We start from the raw sequence: 15,374 nt of genomic DNA, 5'->3' as shown, positions 1-15,374 counted from the left end.
TACTTACGCAATCGGGACCCGGATACTATAAAATTTGCGCTGTCTCCGTAGTCCAACAACGAACAAAGCAATTATTCTTTAATTCATGAGCTTAGGAATACGAGCAAGCTATGTATATTTACAATACAAATATGTACATCTTTACTGACGCCTTCAGCTCTATCACTAGGAGCAGGCTTAGGGATGGCTTGGAAGTCGCCGTGGCCTACGGATCAGACGTCCGGTGCATTTGTGTTGAGCGATGCACCGGTGTTCGAATCTCAGGCGGGTACCAATTTTTCTAATGAAATACGTACTCAACAAATGTTCACGATTGACTTCCACGGTGAAGGAATAACATCGTGTAATAAAAATGAAACCCGCAAAATTATAATTTGCGTAATTACTTGTGGTAGGACCTCTTGTGAGTCCGCGCGGATGGGTACCACCACCCTACCTATTTCTGCCGTGAAGCAGTAATGCGTTTCGGTTTGAAGGGTGGGGCAGCCGTTGTAACTATACCTGAGACTTTAGAACTTATATCTCAAGGTGGGTGGCGCATTTACGTCGTGGATGTCTATGGCCTCCAGTAACCACTTAATACCAGGTGGGCTGTGAGCTCGTCCACCCATCTAAGCAATAAAAAATAAAAAAGGGACCCCGGTAACCGTACTCGTCGAACTCGACAAAGAGTCTTGAGTTGTTAGGTCTCCTTCAGAGGCGCTCGGGCAGCTGCTAGCAAATCACACCCCTCCTGACTGAGCCTTTGCTCGCCCACATTTCCTGGTGAAACTGGAAAGGCCTTCGGGCCACCAGTAAAAAAAAACATCTTCATTTTTTTTAAAGCAACCACTGTTCTAACTATAATACAATACTTTAAAATTATAATTTTATGAAACGGGCGGTAATGGGTGTCGACTTTAAAGGGTCGTTATTAGGTGCGTTTACGTTACTCACGGACCGGTAGGTATGCTCAAGGGCTCAAATGAGCGAACTAACACAGGCCCTAGCAAGAGCTGAATCTAACACCGGATTGGAATCGCATAGTATGTTATTAGTCGGTGGTACTTCCATGCACTAAGTCGTCAATGTAATTATATTACGAATATTGATGTAATGGTTACATGTTATTCCAGATCATCTAGATGTCTTTTCACCTGGAAATTTATGTATCAACCGAATTAATCTATACTAATAAACTAATATATAAATCTACAGTGGTTTTTACGGATGTTCCGTTATAACTACTGAACCATGCATCCGATTGACTTGAAACTTGGTATCCATGTAGAAAATACATGTACTTAATGGATAGGCTAATATTTATGTGAGTGTTGGAATCCCTGTACCAGTTGCGGGGGCGTTAATGATGAGAATCTTTGTGGGGGTGAGAAATAATAATGTTAATCTTAAATGCCCAGCGAAATGGACGGGTACAGCTAGTAAATATATAAAGGTATGTTATATTGTGAAAATGAATGAACAATTATTATCTATCTCTTTTTATGAAATCACTTTGTCAAGAGTGTACATATAACAGAGAGAGAGAAATAAAATTTTAATTAGTTAGAAAATAATATTTATTGATAGATATCGTTTTTACAATCTATTTAATTTTTTACTATACAAAATCGATAATTAGGATATCGTATTGTTGATGCTATCACAGCTTAGCTTTGATCAGAGGTTTGAGGTACTGGTGGAAGGATCTGTTGACGGGCTCCGCGTTGAGAGGACTCTTCAGCGCCTCCTCCATCAGGCGCTCGTACACGCGCCCGTCGAAAGCACCCAGGGTGGAGTTCAGGATCTGTAATCATATTGATGCCGATGACCTTCAACAGTTTTAGATACCGTACAGTATTAACTAGAAAGTTCGGTGGTTAATTTTTCAAATTTATACTGAGACCACAGATTATGCATTCAATACTGTCTGCGTATATCAAACTGACATAATACCAGGTATTTTGACGTCAATATTAGGCAAGTCTATTTTAACATGCAATTAAATTATAGACATTTGTGACTGATGATTTCCACATTTTTTATTGTTTATTGCTTAGATGCTTAGATGGATGGACGAGCTCACAGCCCACCTGGTGTTAAGTGGTTGCTGGAGCCCATAGACATCTATGACGTAAATACGCCACCCACCTTGAGATATCAGTTATAAGGTCTCAGTATAGTTACAACGGCTGCCCCGCCCTTCAAACCGAAACGCTTTACTACTTCACGACAGAAATAGACAGGGCGGTGTTACCTACCGTGCGGACTCACAAGAGGCCCTACCACCAGTAAATGCTGGTTTTGATTCGCGTGTAAATATTACACGTTTGCGCGTGCGACTTTACCTCATCTCTAATATCGAAGGCGTCCACCAACCCGACAGCGTTAGGTCGGACAGCCGCCAACAACTCTTCATATCTTTTCTGCAGCACCGCTATATCGTCTTTCTGTATCTTCGTGTACTAAAATAAAAATTAATAATTTAGTTTTACCACTACATCGGTAAAGGCCGCCATTAACTTTCAAGTATCTTTATTATCGTAATGGTAATCAACCCTATCAAATATCTGGAAGTTAATATTTTAATGTTTACTATCAACATTCTGTTAATGTGAGGATATCAGAAAATTGCTAATTTGAAACTATATTCTTAAAATTATAATAATTTGCAAAGGACTGTAACTGATATTTTGGAAGATTAACTAGTATTAACTAGCATAGATACTACGTTAAACTTTTTTAATCTACATTCCAAGTTCGTATTTTATACATACCATCAAAAGCTCCCCGCGTTTTTCTAAAGCCCAAAACACAATGTACATCTCGATTAATTCGAGGACAACTTTTCTTAGATTCGGCGATAGGGTCTGGCTCAAGCGTTGCATTTCGGCCCAAGACATTTCGCAGAGTATTGCTCGGCAGTGAGCCTGTGGGGTTATGACAGTATAAATATTTTTATAATAAAAAAAAAGAACTTTCAAGAAAACTCAGTTAACGGAATTGATCGAAAAAAAAAAATTCCTCATCACTACGAAGAAACTTTAAAGAAAACGTAACATCGTGAGTGGATTAAAAAGAACGTTTATAAACATTTGAATCTGTGGATTTATACAAAATTTTACAATAAGGACTTTTTGGCGGGAACGCGAGGAGTGAAGTTGTGTGATTTGTTTTATTTTGTCTATTTAATGTTTCTTCGGGTTTAAATGTGTAATAATGGTGGTTTATTAACTGTTTAATATCTGTGAAAGTGCACAAATGTAGGAAAATGAAACAAAGCCGCTGGACGTAACTTCTCGGGATCCTTTAAAAGGTCCACTGAAAAAATCTTAGTAAATGACCACCATTTTACTGAGATTATATTTCATCCCATATCATCTCATTTCATTTCATTTAATTTCATCCCAGTCGATTAATGTCTCAAATTAATCATCTTCATTTCATTTCATTCCATATCATTTTTCATAAAATATGAATATAAATTAAAATAAGACAGCTCATAAAATCACTTAAAAAACAAATTATCTCACGAATATTCAGGTAAGAATAAATTAAGCGTATATGTTATTTGTGGTCTGAAAACAGCTCTCACCTCACTAGCGTTCACGAGCTGCACGGAGGCTCTGTTCCAGGCGTCCTCGAAGTCTAACCCGGTTTTCTCGTGCGCCTGTACTGCCTCAAATGCTGCTTGGGTCTTTCTAAAAATGAACTCGGAATTACACCCGAATACAAAAAGTACTGTGGATTTACCCAACGATGCCAACACGATTATGGACATTTAAAGCGCTTATTAAATGTGTATTAGAAAAATATAGCGTGGATGGAATCTTAAAACAATTTTTGCGAATATCAATCACATATTTCAAATCGAATAATGCTGGTAAACATTATTTACTATACCATGAACGGGGATTGTCGTATGAAAGCTTAAGATTTTTAGACTACAATAACTTTTTTAAGCATGTTTCATTTTGGCGGGCTTCTTGCGTTCACCACAGATTATACACAATGACTTTTTGATAATATGTATTAAAGAGACGATGGGCTATGCTCATGTAAGTCATAAAGATTTGCCTTCCATGACGAACAGAAGTGTGGTACCTTGAGGTACTTGGGCTAAGGCAGCCGTCGGAATGTTGCAATACTTCGCTACCTGTTTTATTCTCATGATGCATATACACCAGTAGGTATAGTAGAGCGTCTTGTAAGCTCATAGATATCCTTAATATGTAATTAATCAATATAATTGGTTTTTAAAGCTCACATCTCTCATGAGTGGCGGCTCTGGTATCCATTTCACACCACTTAGATCGTGATCTCGTACGTCAATGCAACAAATAAAAACTTTACTAAAATCAATGTCTAATTTACTTGTAATTTCTGATGACGAAAATAAAAAGACAGTAATTCTATTGGACTCACCCAGCGCCCACCGCGTGGAATCCTCTTATGATGCCTTCAGGAGTGTTCTCCCATATGTGATTACTATTTTTTGAGAAGTCAACGAGATAGGCCACCGTGGGAGTCATTACTTTGCCAACGGAAGCCTGTTTCCAAGCCTTCACCAAATATCTGAAAAGAATCCGAGTTCATTCGCTCAAGTATGGTGCTTTTCAGATTTCACAGCCCATGGAGGTAGACGTGAGATTTTAGTAAGTAAAAATCCGGCTATTTCCAACTGACCAAAAAATGACCCAAAAAAATTGAATCCGTCTTTCCCTCCACAATCTGCGAGTTCGTGCCTCGGAGCGATATTCGCAAGTATCAAACCCGAGCCAACCACACTATGTGCAGAAATAAAAAATTGATCCTTTCTTGTACAATTACCGGGCAGTCTGCAGCATCAGGACCGTGTACTCGCCCTCGTACGTTATGGTGGCCGCAGCAATGTTTTGTATTATCGGGAGACCCGATGAAGCCATGTACCCGTGGCCTCCGCAGGCCAATCGGCACTCCTCAATGCGCAGAGTGGCATCTCTCGAACAAACCGCTTTGAGACAACACGCTAACGCATGAAGCTGTAATGTTTAATTTAATGTTACCGAAACAAAACATTATTCAAAAACGAAAAAAAAGAACACATTATTCTAATTTGCGTAATTACTGGTGGAGTCTGTACCACGGCATACATACATAAAGTATATATAATATAGCAGATAATACAATAGCTCGTAAATTACCTCCGGAAGTTGATCTAAATTCCCTTTGCCCATATCGCTCGTCACTTTGGAGTAAGTGTTCCACAGCCAATTCCCGGTCACACGGTACGCGTGGCTCGTCGCTATGGCTATGAACAGCTTGTGTTGCTGCGTTACGTACTCAATGATTGCCGGCTCCGGTTCTCTGTAATTATTTCTCTTTTTATTTCTCAATTGATTAGAAAGAGAGAGGTTAAGAATCACTAGGAATCTAAGATTTTACTGAATGCGGTCAGTGCAGTACCCGCGACGCTATCATTGGACCCGCGGTCTGCTCTCAACATCTGCAGAATCAAGTCAAGTCCCACATACTCCTCGTATGTCCTAGGCGCGAACACCTAGTGAGAGGTTCGGTCTTCTGCCCGAAAAAAAAAATACCCGCGACGTACTTTGGGGAACGCATGTGAACCTAGTATCAACGCGTATATCACCATTCTACATCTCTCTCTCTTCGATCGGTTCCTCACTGGTGAGGATCGTGACTCCGTCCGATTTCGTCAACCAACTGTCTCCATCGATCCCGCCCTGCAGCCCGGTGGAGTGCGTCGCTGATAGGCATCCCCAGTTCCTCCGCTATTTGGTCCGACCATCGTTTGGGACCTCTACCCCTAGGCCTTTTTCCCTCTATTTTACCGGTCACCACAAGGCGTTCCAAATTGCTGGTATCCCTACGTGCATTCTACATAACAGTCGTGACATCTATATTAGGTATCAGACTCCAGTAATTACCCAAGAATGAGAAGGGCGAAGTTGTGTATATTGTGTTATTTTGTTAATTTAGTGCTTTTGAGTGTATAAACGCGTAACAAGGATAGCTTATGTATTAACCATTTAGCATTTGTGAAATAAATTCTCTGGATGTGACTTCTTAGAAAAAGTCCATTGCAATCTCAATAAATAATCACCATTTTACTAAGACCTTATTTCGTCCCATCTCATCTATTAAGTATAAATCTACAGTGGTTTTTACGGATGTTCTATTATAACTACTGAACCATGCATCCGATTGACTTGAAACTTGGTATCCATATAAAAAATACATGTACTTAATGGATAGGCTAATATTTATATACTCCCTACACCAATTGCGGAGCCGTTCATGATGAGAATCTTTGTGGGGGTGAGAAATAATAATGTTAATTTTAAATGCCCAGCGAAGCGGACAGATCAGCTAGACTTTAAATAATTATAATCTGTGTGCGTGCGTGCGTGCGGGCGTGCGGGCGTGCGTGCGTGTGTGTGTTTTATTGAATACAAGTACAAGTTGAATAAATTCTCATTACCCAGGCTTCGGTTGTGATTGGTGTCTGACGGCGGCGTACCGGACGGCGATGGTGGAGGCCCGCGACAGCTCGTACGCCATGTCGGTCACAATGAGGACCCGCACGAACACCATGGTACCATAAGTCAGCTTGTCGCTTTTCGCTTTCACGTATGTTCCGTCCTGTAAAAAGATTATTCATAAAATCGTGCTTTTATGTCATCATCATTATCAGCCCACAGTCGTCATTTATGTATTACCACTAAATTCCTGAACAAATCTAATTTTTTTTATTGCTTAGATGGGTGGACGAGCTCACAGCCCACCTGGTGTTAAGTGGGTACTGGAGCCCATAGACATCTACAACGTAAGTGCGCCACCCACCTTGAGTTAGAAGTTCTAAGGTCTCAGTATAGTTACAACGGCTGCCCCACCCTTCGAACCGAAACGCATTACTGCTTCACGGCGGAAATAGGCGGGGTGGTGGTACCTACCCGTGCGGACTCTTGAGAGGCCCTACCACCAGTGATGACTTATTAAACGTATTACAGCTAGAGTCTAAAGTTAAAATTACAGAAGTGTACCTAGAAGTAGATGAAAATTAATCTTTTTGGCAAATGCAAACGTTTTAGAAATTTGGTTGTTCTTGAGTTCTTGAATAGCGAAAGAAAAATAAAGCCAATTAAAGTTCATAGAATCGTTGACCCGCTTCTTGATAACAGAGTTTTGTACGATTCACATTGCGCATTCGTGTTATAATATTTTTGGAATAATGATTTCACGATCTGCACGTTGAAGATTGTTTTCATTTACTAGGGTTTTCGTGATGTGACCAAGGAATTTGTTTCAGATAGAAATATAGCCAGTTAGTTACCTACAAGTAGAAAACATACAATAATATTGTTTTTTCTCCTACCTACGCCGAAAGTTCGGTTTTCCTCCCGCTGTACAGGGAAGAAAGTCTAACTTTTTCTCCCTGGGTACAAGTGCGCATGCGCGTTAGTGTCTACGTCTACTCTCACGCACCTAAAATTCTCCGCCATTGTTGTGTTCAGATAATTTGCAATATTGTGTTTAGTGTAAAAGTGAAATAAACAAAATGCAATAAAATTTAATACTGAAGTATGAAACAAAGATGAGTTCATCAGACAGTTCTTATTCAATTAGTAGTAGTTTATTTAAAATTTTACACGCGGGAGGAAATGTCCTACTTTTCTTCCTTGGTGCACAATGTACCTACTATTGTGTTTTCAATAATGTGATGAAACATAATTTTTAAAAGTGTTTCTGAAAAGAGAAGTAATTGCATTTTTACCTTTAGAACCTGAGCGTTCTTCATCAACATATTCATCCTGGGTATACGGAAATTGTTGAAACCAAGGAAACCGTTATTGGCAGTATTAAAGCCAAGCTTGGGTCCAATCTCGCCAACTTTGACACCTGTTAGTGGCATGTGCGTTTCCGAATCTCGAATCTGAACGAAGAACGGATGGACCCCGTAACATTTGCCGTTCGTGTACAGCTGGGCAACCACGATGCAATGATTGGCCGTGTGAGCCACTGCAATATAAAACCGATAATATTGAGACCTGCGCATTTTCCCTTGAAGTTACTGAGATTACTTTTGAAGTCATCGTGGCCTAAAGGATAAGACGTCCGGTGCGTTATGAAGCGATGCACCGGTGTTCGAATCCCGCAGGCGGGTACCAATTTTTCTAATGAAATACGTACTCAACAAATGTTCACGATTGACTTCCACGGTGAAGGAATAACATCGTGTAATAAAAATCAAACCCGCAAAATTATAATTTGCGTAATCACTGGTGGTAGGACCTCTTGGGAGTCCACACAGGTAGGTACCACCACCCCGCCTATTTCCGCCGTGAAGCAGTAATGCGTTTCGGTTCGAAGGGTGGGGTAGCCGTTGTAACTATACTGAGACCTTAGAACTTATACCTCGAGGTGGTTGGCGCATTTACGTTGTAGATGTCTATGGGTTCCAGTAACCACTTAACATCAGGTAGGCTGTGAGCTCGTCCACCCATCTAGGCAATAAATAAAAAAATAAAAAAAATTAAAATAGTCTTCAGCGTCACAAGTTGAATCTCACATTGTCTTGTACCAACGGGGCAGTCTACTACTACTAATGTACTACCACACAGGATTATCAATTTGGAATTTATCGGACATGTATTACTTACATCCACCTGGCCACCATTTGTACGCCGTCAGAGTTGGACTGTTCAGTACGAACTCCTCGGTCTTAGGGTCGTATGTCGCAGTCGTCTCTAAGCCCCTGAGAAACGTGCCGTGACCTAACTCCGTCTGCGAAGAACACATATAGGTACATGCAACGCCAAATGTGAGTTCGGCGTCTTGTTTTAACATGCTTCTTTGTTTATATTTTTGGTGTCCTACATGGAATCTCATAGACGATTCTATGTAAAGCATTTCCTAATCTTTATAGGTACCTTATAGTGAACGTCACCGCCAACTTGTTTTTTTTCCCCCACCCACCTGATGTTAAGTGGGTGTCAGAGCCACACACGTACACACACACTTGTACAAGGTATATGCACGTCGTATACAAGTCGACTCCCTTCTAATCAGTGCATTCTTTACTTCGGTTAATTTTACGGTAGTAGAATACCAAACAGTACAGTAGTAACAATAACGGTACGAGAGGGACCAACTCCAAGTAATTCAGTTTGGATCATGCCTTTCCCAAAAATAAAGAAAAATAAGGAATGTTGCTTTTTCTTAATATTTTTTGTTGCTAAGATGAGTGAGCTCGTTCTCCCGGGCCAACTGATACTAAGTCATCGCAGTCCATAACCATAATTCATTCTCGTGCCCTTCTCCCAGTCCCATTTCCTATATAACATTTCTTCGCTCACTCCCCTCTTACCCATATCGTCTTTCACGCAATCCATCCATTTCTTCTTAGGTCTACCTCTTCCTCTATATCCTACCACATTCATAGTTAACACTCTCTTACCAACCTAATTTTCATTTCGTGTTATCACATGTCCATACCATCAAACGCGCACTTCTCAGCTTCTCTGTTGATCGCAGCCCATAGCCATCTACAACGTTAATGCCGCCGCCCATTTTCAGACATTAGTTCTAAATCTCTGGTTTTACATAAAACGGCTGTCAGATCTTTCGAATCAAAATGCATTACTGCTTCACAGCAGAAATAGGGGGGCGGTACATACCCGAACGTGCTCAAATCGCACTACCCATAACTTGTGTACTGCAAGAAAGAACTCATTTTTAAGTTCGCTTTACAGAACTTAGGGCTCTCTGAGAAACGCTACATCAACATATTATTATGTCCATTAAATACCTGAGCATAAGTTCCAATAATCTCCAGATTGAGGGCCTTCGGCAGCCACTCGGCGGCCTGGTCCGGAGCGCTCTGGTTCATGATGGTCGGTACGAACATTCCCATGTGCAACATAAATGGGGAAATGTCTTTAAACACTCCCATTTGGACGCGATATTTGTTTGTTGGACTAAAAATAAGGCATGTATATACAGTGTGTTTAAACTTTACAAATACGATGTTAATGTTCGTCACTTGGTAATCTAATGCCAGTCAATCTGTCTACAGGTTAGATTTCAAACATGCTTAGACTACATAAGATTGAAACTGAAACTAGAATATCAATTTCCACGCGCATCAATAACAGATGACAATCCAATAATTTTATAAATGCGCTCCTAAGTAGATTAAAAAGAAGATGAAATTGTTTATTGATTCGATTTGCTATTTAAGCGTGTTTTTTTTATTTTTCAACTATTATACATATAAAATTATTGATGGTTGATAGACGGACTACGGCACAAACATCTAATGTTACCAGAGTCAAAGTTAGGAATAATGCGCTAAAGAGAAAAGCACAAAATAGTTGAGAAAAATGATTAATGAATTTAGCTGCAAATAAGGATATAAAAACATATAAACATATAAATGATTCATTAAATTAACATGCTTCCATAATGCGAACGATATGAAATGAGTACTTTTTTAACGAGGTCTGAAAAGAGTACTAAGTGATTGGCAGCGCATTAATTATCTGTTTTCGAAGTTCATAAAAGCTTTACCTAAACGCATCTAAAGTGTTATTCGTTTCAGAATATTTCCTGAAGAACTCGTAGAGTATGCACGCCTTCCGTATCGAATTCTCGTAACGCTCCTTGTGGCTCAGAAACTCCTCAGGTACAACATCTTTCAGCTCTTTAATGTCAAGTACCAAATTTTCTGCCAAATTTCAAAGATTCATTAGGTAAACGTTCCTCATTCAACAATCCTAAGCTAGATTTTTCTCCTGTGCTATGAGTGACGGGAATACATAAGAAACAAGAGAAAGTCTTGACGTTTGTCCACTCATGAAGTTTCGTATTAATAATAATTACAGTTGAAGGAGCAAATTGCTGTTCTTTATTGTCAATAGTGACGTGCAGTGAGTCATAACATTTATCGAATTTATTATTTTAGGACACAAAATTTATTAATTACATATTTTTTTATTGCTTAGATGGGTAGATGAGCTCACGGCCCACCTGATGTTAAGTGGCCCACAGACATCTACAACTTGAATCCCGCCACCCACCTTGAGATATGAGTTCTAAGGTCTCAGTATAGTTACAACGGCTGCCCCACCCTTCAAACCGAAACGCATTACTGCTTCACGGCAGAAATAGGCAGGGTGGCGGTACCTACCCTTGCAGACTCACAAGAGGTTCTACCACCAGTAAAATAATCCGACAGTCCATTGATTGTAATTATTGGTGAACTTATTTACCACACAACTAGATAGGCAGTATTTACTAGACAGTATAGTTGGTAATAGGCAGGGTGATGGTACCCTACCTGTGGCAGCCTACATAGATCGTCTTCCCGAAATCACAGAAAGTTCAAAAACCGGCCAAGTTAATACTAGGTACTACAATGGTCAATGACAATTAATTAAATTTATTTTTCCTCACACAGACAGCTCTTATACTTTATACAATTTCCAAATTAATGAAATAAAAGGAACATTGAATTAAGGAACAATGAAATTAATTAACAAATGCAAATTGCAGATATGTTAAAATAACGTTGATAAATTGAATAAAACATGGGTTACTTTATTTTTCATTAAACATTTCCGTTCTTTTAATGTTCGATAATAATTTGTAATTCTAATTGTATTTTCAAATTAGTTTTGAGATTTCAAATTTTTTATCTGCATGTAAATAAATAGGCAAAGATAAAAGTTAATTTAAGTAACTTTCACCTCTATTTCTCAGCCAATTTTTATTTTCTTTTGTTTTAGCAGCTAACGACAAGGTTTAATGGTAACGATATTCTTTTCGAAAATAATACTCTGTGTTTTTTTATTTTATAAACGCGATATCATTAACCTTATACAAAAAATGATCCTAAGCTTTGAGGTGTCAGAGATTACGTTTAAATTTCGATTACTGGGCAAACACAAGTACTACTTTAGACTCAAAACTAGATAAACATACAATCTACTTTACATACAAATAAAATATAAACATAGTTTTTATCAACATAAAAGTATTTCGCGTTGTTTCGTAAAACCTATTTTTGGTCTATTAATGTATAATATGTATTACAATTGTGCATAATTTTGATAATGATTCCACTTACCCACTTCTCTCCTCTCCAAAGTATGCTCTTCTCCTCCATCAATAAAATGCACCAGTTCTTGTACATCAAACGAACACTTCTGCCTCTCCCTAACTAGATCAGGATTAACGCTACTCATAGCCATTTTCAGACGTCTGTCGAATAAAATGTATAGTTTTCAAATAATTAACGATTTATTGTATAACGTCTACAACATTAGTTCCGCGTGATATCATAATAATATGATGATACGGTATAAAGTGCGCGATATCATCAACAAATATTTCATATCTAATCTCGCTAAACTAAGACGTTACCCCCCTTTATTTAATCGATACAGAAATACATTCCTTTTGTCTTTAAGCTTGTATGATCTTCTTAATGAATTATCGTAACTTTATAAAGACGTTTTAAAAAGAATGTCACAAAATTTAAACATAACCGTTCGCCATAACGCTCATTTGTTTCCCTACCTATTCGATGGTAGCTTAAGGGACTATTCTAACTACGCCCGGACGGGTAAGCGAGCTCACGTGCTCAACCTTAGAGAATCTCCTAACACTAGCCCTAGCAAGGGCAGTGCTTCGCAAAATCTACTACTGGATCAAAATCGCGACCCGCTGTTAATATTCGGCGAGAAACTCAATGCGCTATGTCTATGGGACGTTCATTAACAGTTGGATAAAGTTACAATGTAACGAACTGATTTTAAACCTATTCTAAACATTCGGAAACAACAACAAACATGGCCGACATTGATCAGCTGTTTGATGACTTCTGTTAATCTGATCCGACTTCGGTTGACTGATCGGTCAAATAATATTAGTTCTTAACATCTCAAAACAAAAATGTCGTGATGGCAGGAAAGGATAAATTACAAAAAATTTACCACTACCCCACGAGAGTGTCAATTTAATTATCACAATTCATTTCCCGACTCGTCTTGCCTATCTCTTGGGGCCATTATAACACTGTCGATACAACTGGAAAACAGAGGAAATGCTCTAGAACGTTCTAGAAAGTTTTTATTTTAGCCAAAAATACATTAGTCATTATAAAAATACACCTAAACCTAAACACCGAAGTTAGTATCAACTTGTTTTCTTTTTTGTTACAATTACAATATTACCAAAACTGAATAGGTAGGTACCTATTTACTCTTATGATAATTAAACGATCGCAAATCAATCAATCAATCAATCAATCGCAAATCTGGTACTTCTGGTATTATATTCTAACTAGAACTAGGTTCTGGTCTTCGATCAATGGTACTATTATTCATGGAAGGTTCTGGTAATTATTTATACAGCGGGTACCTTTTTTTTAAATTACTATCAGTTTTGTCGACGAGGCATCTTTAAAATTATGCTCGGCAAGACTTAATTCCAAGAGTAAGTGGAAATATTATGATTAAATTTCCAATTTCTTAGTTTCAATTTCCAATCAAATAGTATTTACATATATTAATTTAATAAAAAGAAAGCCATTGCGTAACGTTTCACTATTCAATAGTTTACTAAAATTGTATGTTTTATATGACAAAACAAAACAATTTGGTATTATCAATAGTTATCTATTTGATATGAACAGTATATGATTTCAAATTAAATGTGCAAAGTTCAATACTGGGATCAAATAATAACATATTTATGAACTAGCTGACCCGATAGATTTCGTAGTGCCTTAATCGATAAATAAAAGATTATTTTTTTTGTATAAAATAAACTTAAACCAAAAAAAGGGATCCGTCCGACGGGGGACGTGTCAAAGTGAAAACAAAATTGTTATTTTTCCGAGCATTTTCATATTTATCTACCTTTTAAACCTCCTCTAGGCTTCCACAAATAATTCAAGACCAAAATTAGCTAAATCGGTCCAGCAATATATTAAGTGTATAATCTATGGGTCCAGCCGTTCTCGAGTTTTAGCGAGACTAACGAACAGCAATTCATTTTTATATATATAGATAGATATTGTATGTATCTACCTAATTTTCGTTCTACACCAAATAATTAATATCTAGGATAGCGCCATCTATCAGTCATTTTAGAACTAAATAATGATTATCAAAATAGTTCAATTGATTGGAAGTAAACAAGATTACGTATCCTTTTATCTTGCTTCTATTTGATAATGTTAAATATTTAAATGACACAAATACATTAATATAGAACTCACCGTATTAATTATGTTAGCGCTGCGCTGTTACGAATTGTAATGCTAAATTGTTAATGTAATGCGAGTTAACGTTCTGCCGACTCGACTGATGTGACTATTATAATCCTACTGAATTCAAAAGCTGTTGCTCTGCGCTTGCACAAAGGTAGCAGTCGATCTTTAATTGGACTGGACGTGTGTTTTTGTCAAATCCGTGTTATCAAGGTCATGATGATTGACAGTTTCTCATCAATGTGATAATTTACAGAAAAACGATGGAATTTATAAACCAATTGCTTTACTATTTAGTCTTTTTACAATTAACATTATAAATTACAACGAGTCACACGTGTCGCCATAAAACGGAATGGTTCAATGACTCGGCATATCACAAAAGAATTGAAAAGAACTAACTAAATCTAGCCATGACAAAATTGAAATCTTTAATACCAAGAATGTAAAAAACAAGGAGATACATATGAGAACATAGATTTTAAAATTAATACCATGAATGGTGAATTTTTTTGTTTAGATTGAAATCTTCCAATCTTATTGTTGTCTGCAATTAAGATATTCATAGACGTTTATTTTTTCGCACATAAATTACTTTATCACTACGTATTCAATTCTGCTTCTGCGGTCGCACGGTCATTGACCGTAACCTTGACCGTCATTCCGTTCGGAAACTCCATACTGGTACTGCCAAGTGCCAACCATAGACCCAACGCGACCTGCAGACTACCAGTTACATAGATATGACATATATATGTTACGGTGAAAGTAGATATTGCGGCAAATGTACACATTTTCCGGTAAATGTGCACATTTGCCTCCTCGTTTGAGTAATGTGCATTAAACTAACATTTACAATTTCAAAGGGAAATGTACATTGAATTCACAATGACCATGTCGTTTGGAGCATGGCATACATAATACGAAATCGCAAGTACTAGTAATGTGTTAGAATATGATATGTTTAGATAGCGCTACAAGGGCGGATACAGCTTTGGCGCCAGGAGGGGGTCACATAGTCAAATTTAGATGTGTTCGTTCCCAAGCGTTTGCCATTATACAAAGTTATTATATTACTAGCGACCCGCCCTCGCTTCGCTTCGGAAACATTAAAACA

The 15,374-nt window shown here is 38.0% G+C and overlaps 1 protein-coding gene across 3 annotated transcripts; it reads right to left on the bottom strand.

Annotated features, from left to right (window-relative positions):
• Window positions 1-1,547: 1,547 nt before the first annotated feature.
• LOC101744530 (probable peroxisomal acyl-coenzyme A oxidase 1) lies at window positions 1,548-14,954 on the bottom strand. 3 transcript variants are annotated; one of them, XM_004932346.5, is made up of 14 exons: window positions 14,267-14,954; window positions 12,110-12,243; window positions 10,552-10,708; window positions 9,791-9,959; window positions 8,643-8,766; window positions 7,757-8,001; window positions 6,464-6,624; window positions 5,163-5,325; window positions 4,810-5,000; window positions 4,405-4,554; window positions 3,575-3,680; window positions 2,757-2,909; window positions 2,328-2,444; window positions 1,548-1,786 (listed from the first exon to the last, which is right to left on the bottom strand). In XM_004932346.5, the coding sequence occupies exons 2-14, from the start codon at window positions 12,231-12,233 to the stop codon at window positions 1,643-1,645; spliced, it is 2,004 nt and encodes a 667-aa protein (XP_004932403.1). In that variant the 5' UTR covers window positions 12,234-12,243; window positions 14,267-14,954; the 3' UTR covers window positions 1,548-1,642. The 3 variants fall into 3 exon arrangements, with proteins under 3 accessions (XP_004932403.1, XP_062524539.1, XP_021207706.1); XM_062668555.1 differs by having other exon boundaries at window positions 1,548-1,843; window positions 2,306-2,444; window positions 14,752-14,941; XM_021352031.3 differs by having other exon boundaries at window positions 14,752-14,941.
• Between the last annotated feature and the right edge of the window lie 420 nt (window positions 14,955-15,374).

This window comes from Bombyx mori, chromosome 5 (genome assembly GCF_030269925.1).
Source record: "Bombyx mori chromosome 5, ASM3026992v2".
NCBI lineage: Eukaryota > Metazoa > Arthropoda > Insecta > Lepidoptera > Bombycidae > Bombyx > Bombyx mori.
Note: the sequence above shows the minus strand (reverse complement) of the source record. Positions and strands in the feature narration are given on the sequence as shown.

Excerpts from the sequence above, each read along its gene's own strand:
- LOC101744530 (XM_062668555.1), bottom strand. The coding sequence starts at position 12,233 with ATGGCTATGAGTAGCGTTAATCCTGATCTAGTTAGGGAGAGGCAGAAG. Across the intron at positions 6,625-7,756 it reads AGAACGCTCAGGTTCTAAAG|GACGGAACATACGTGAAAGC; the intron begins GTAAAAATGCAA and ends ATCTTTTTACAG. Across the intron at positions 3,681-4,404 it reads TTCCACGCGGTGGGCGCTGG|AAAGACCCAAGCAGCATTTG; the intron begins GTGAGTCCAATA and ends GTTCATTTTTAG.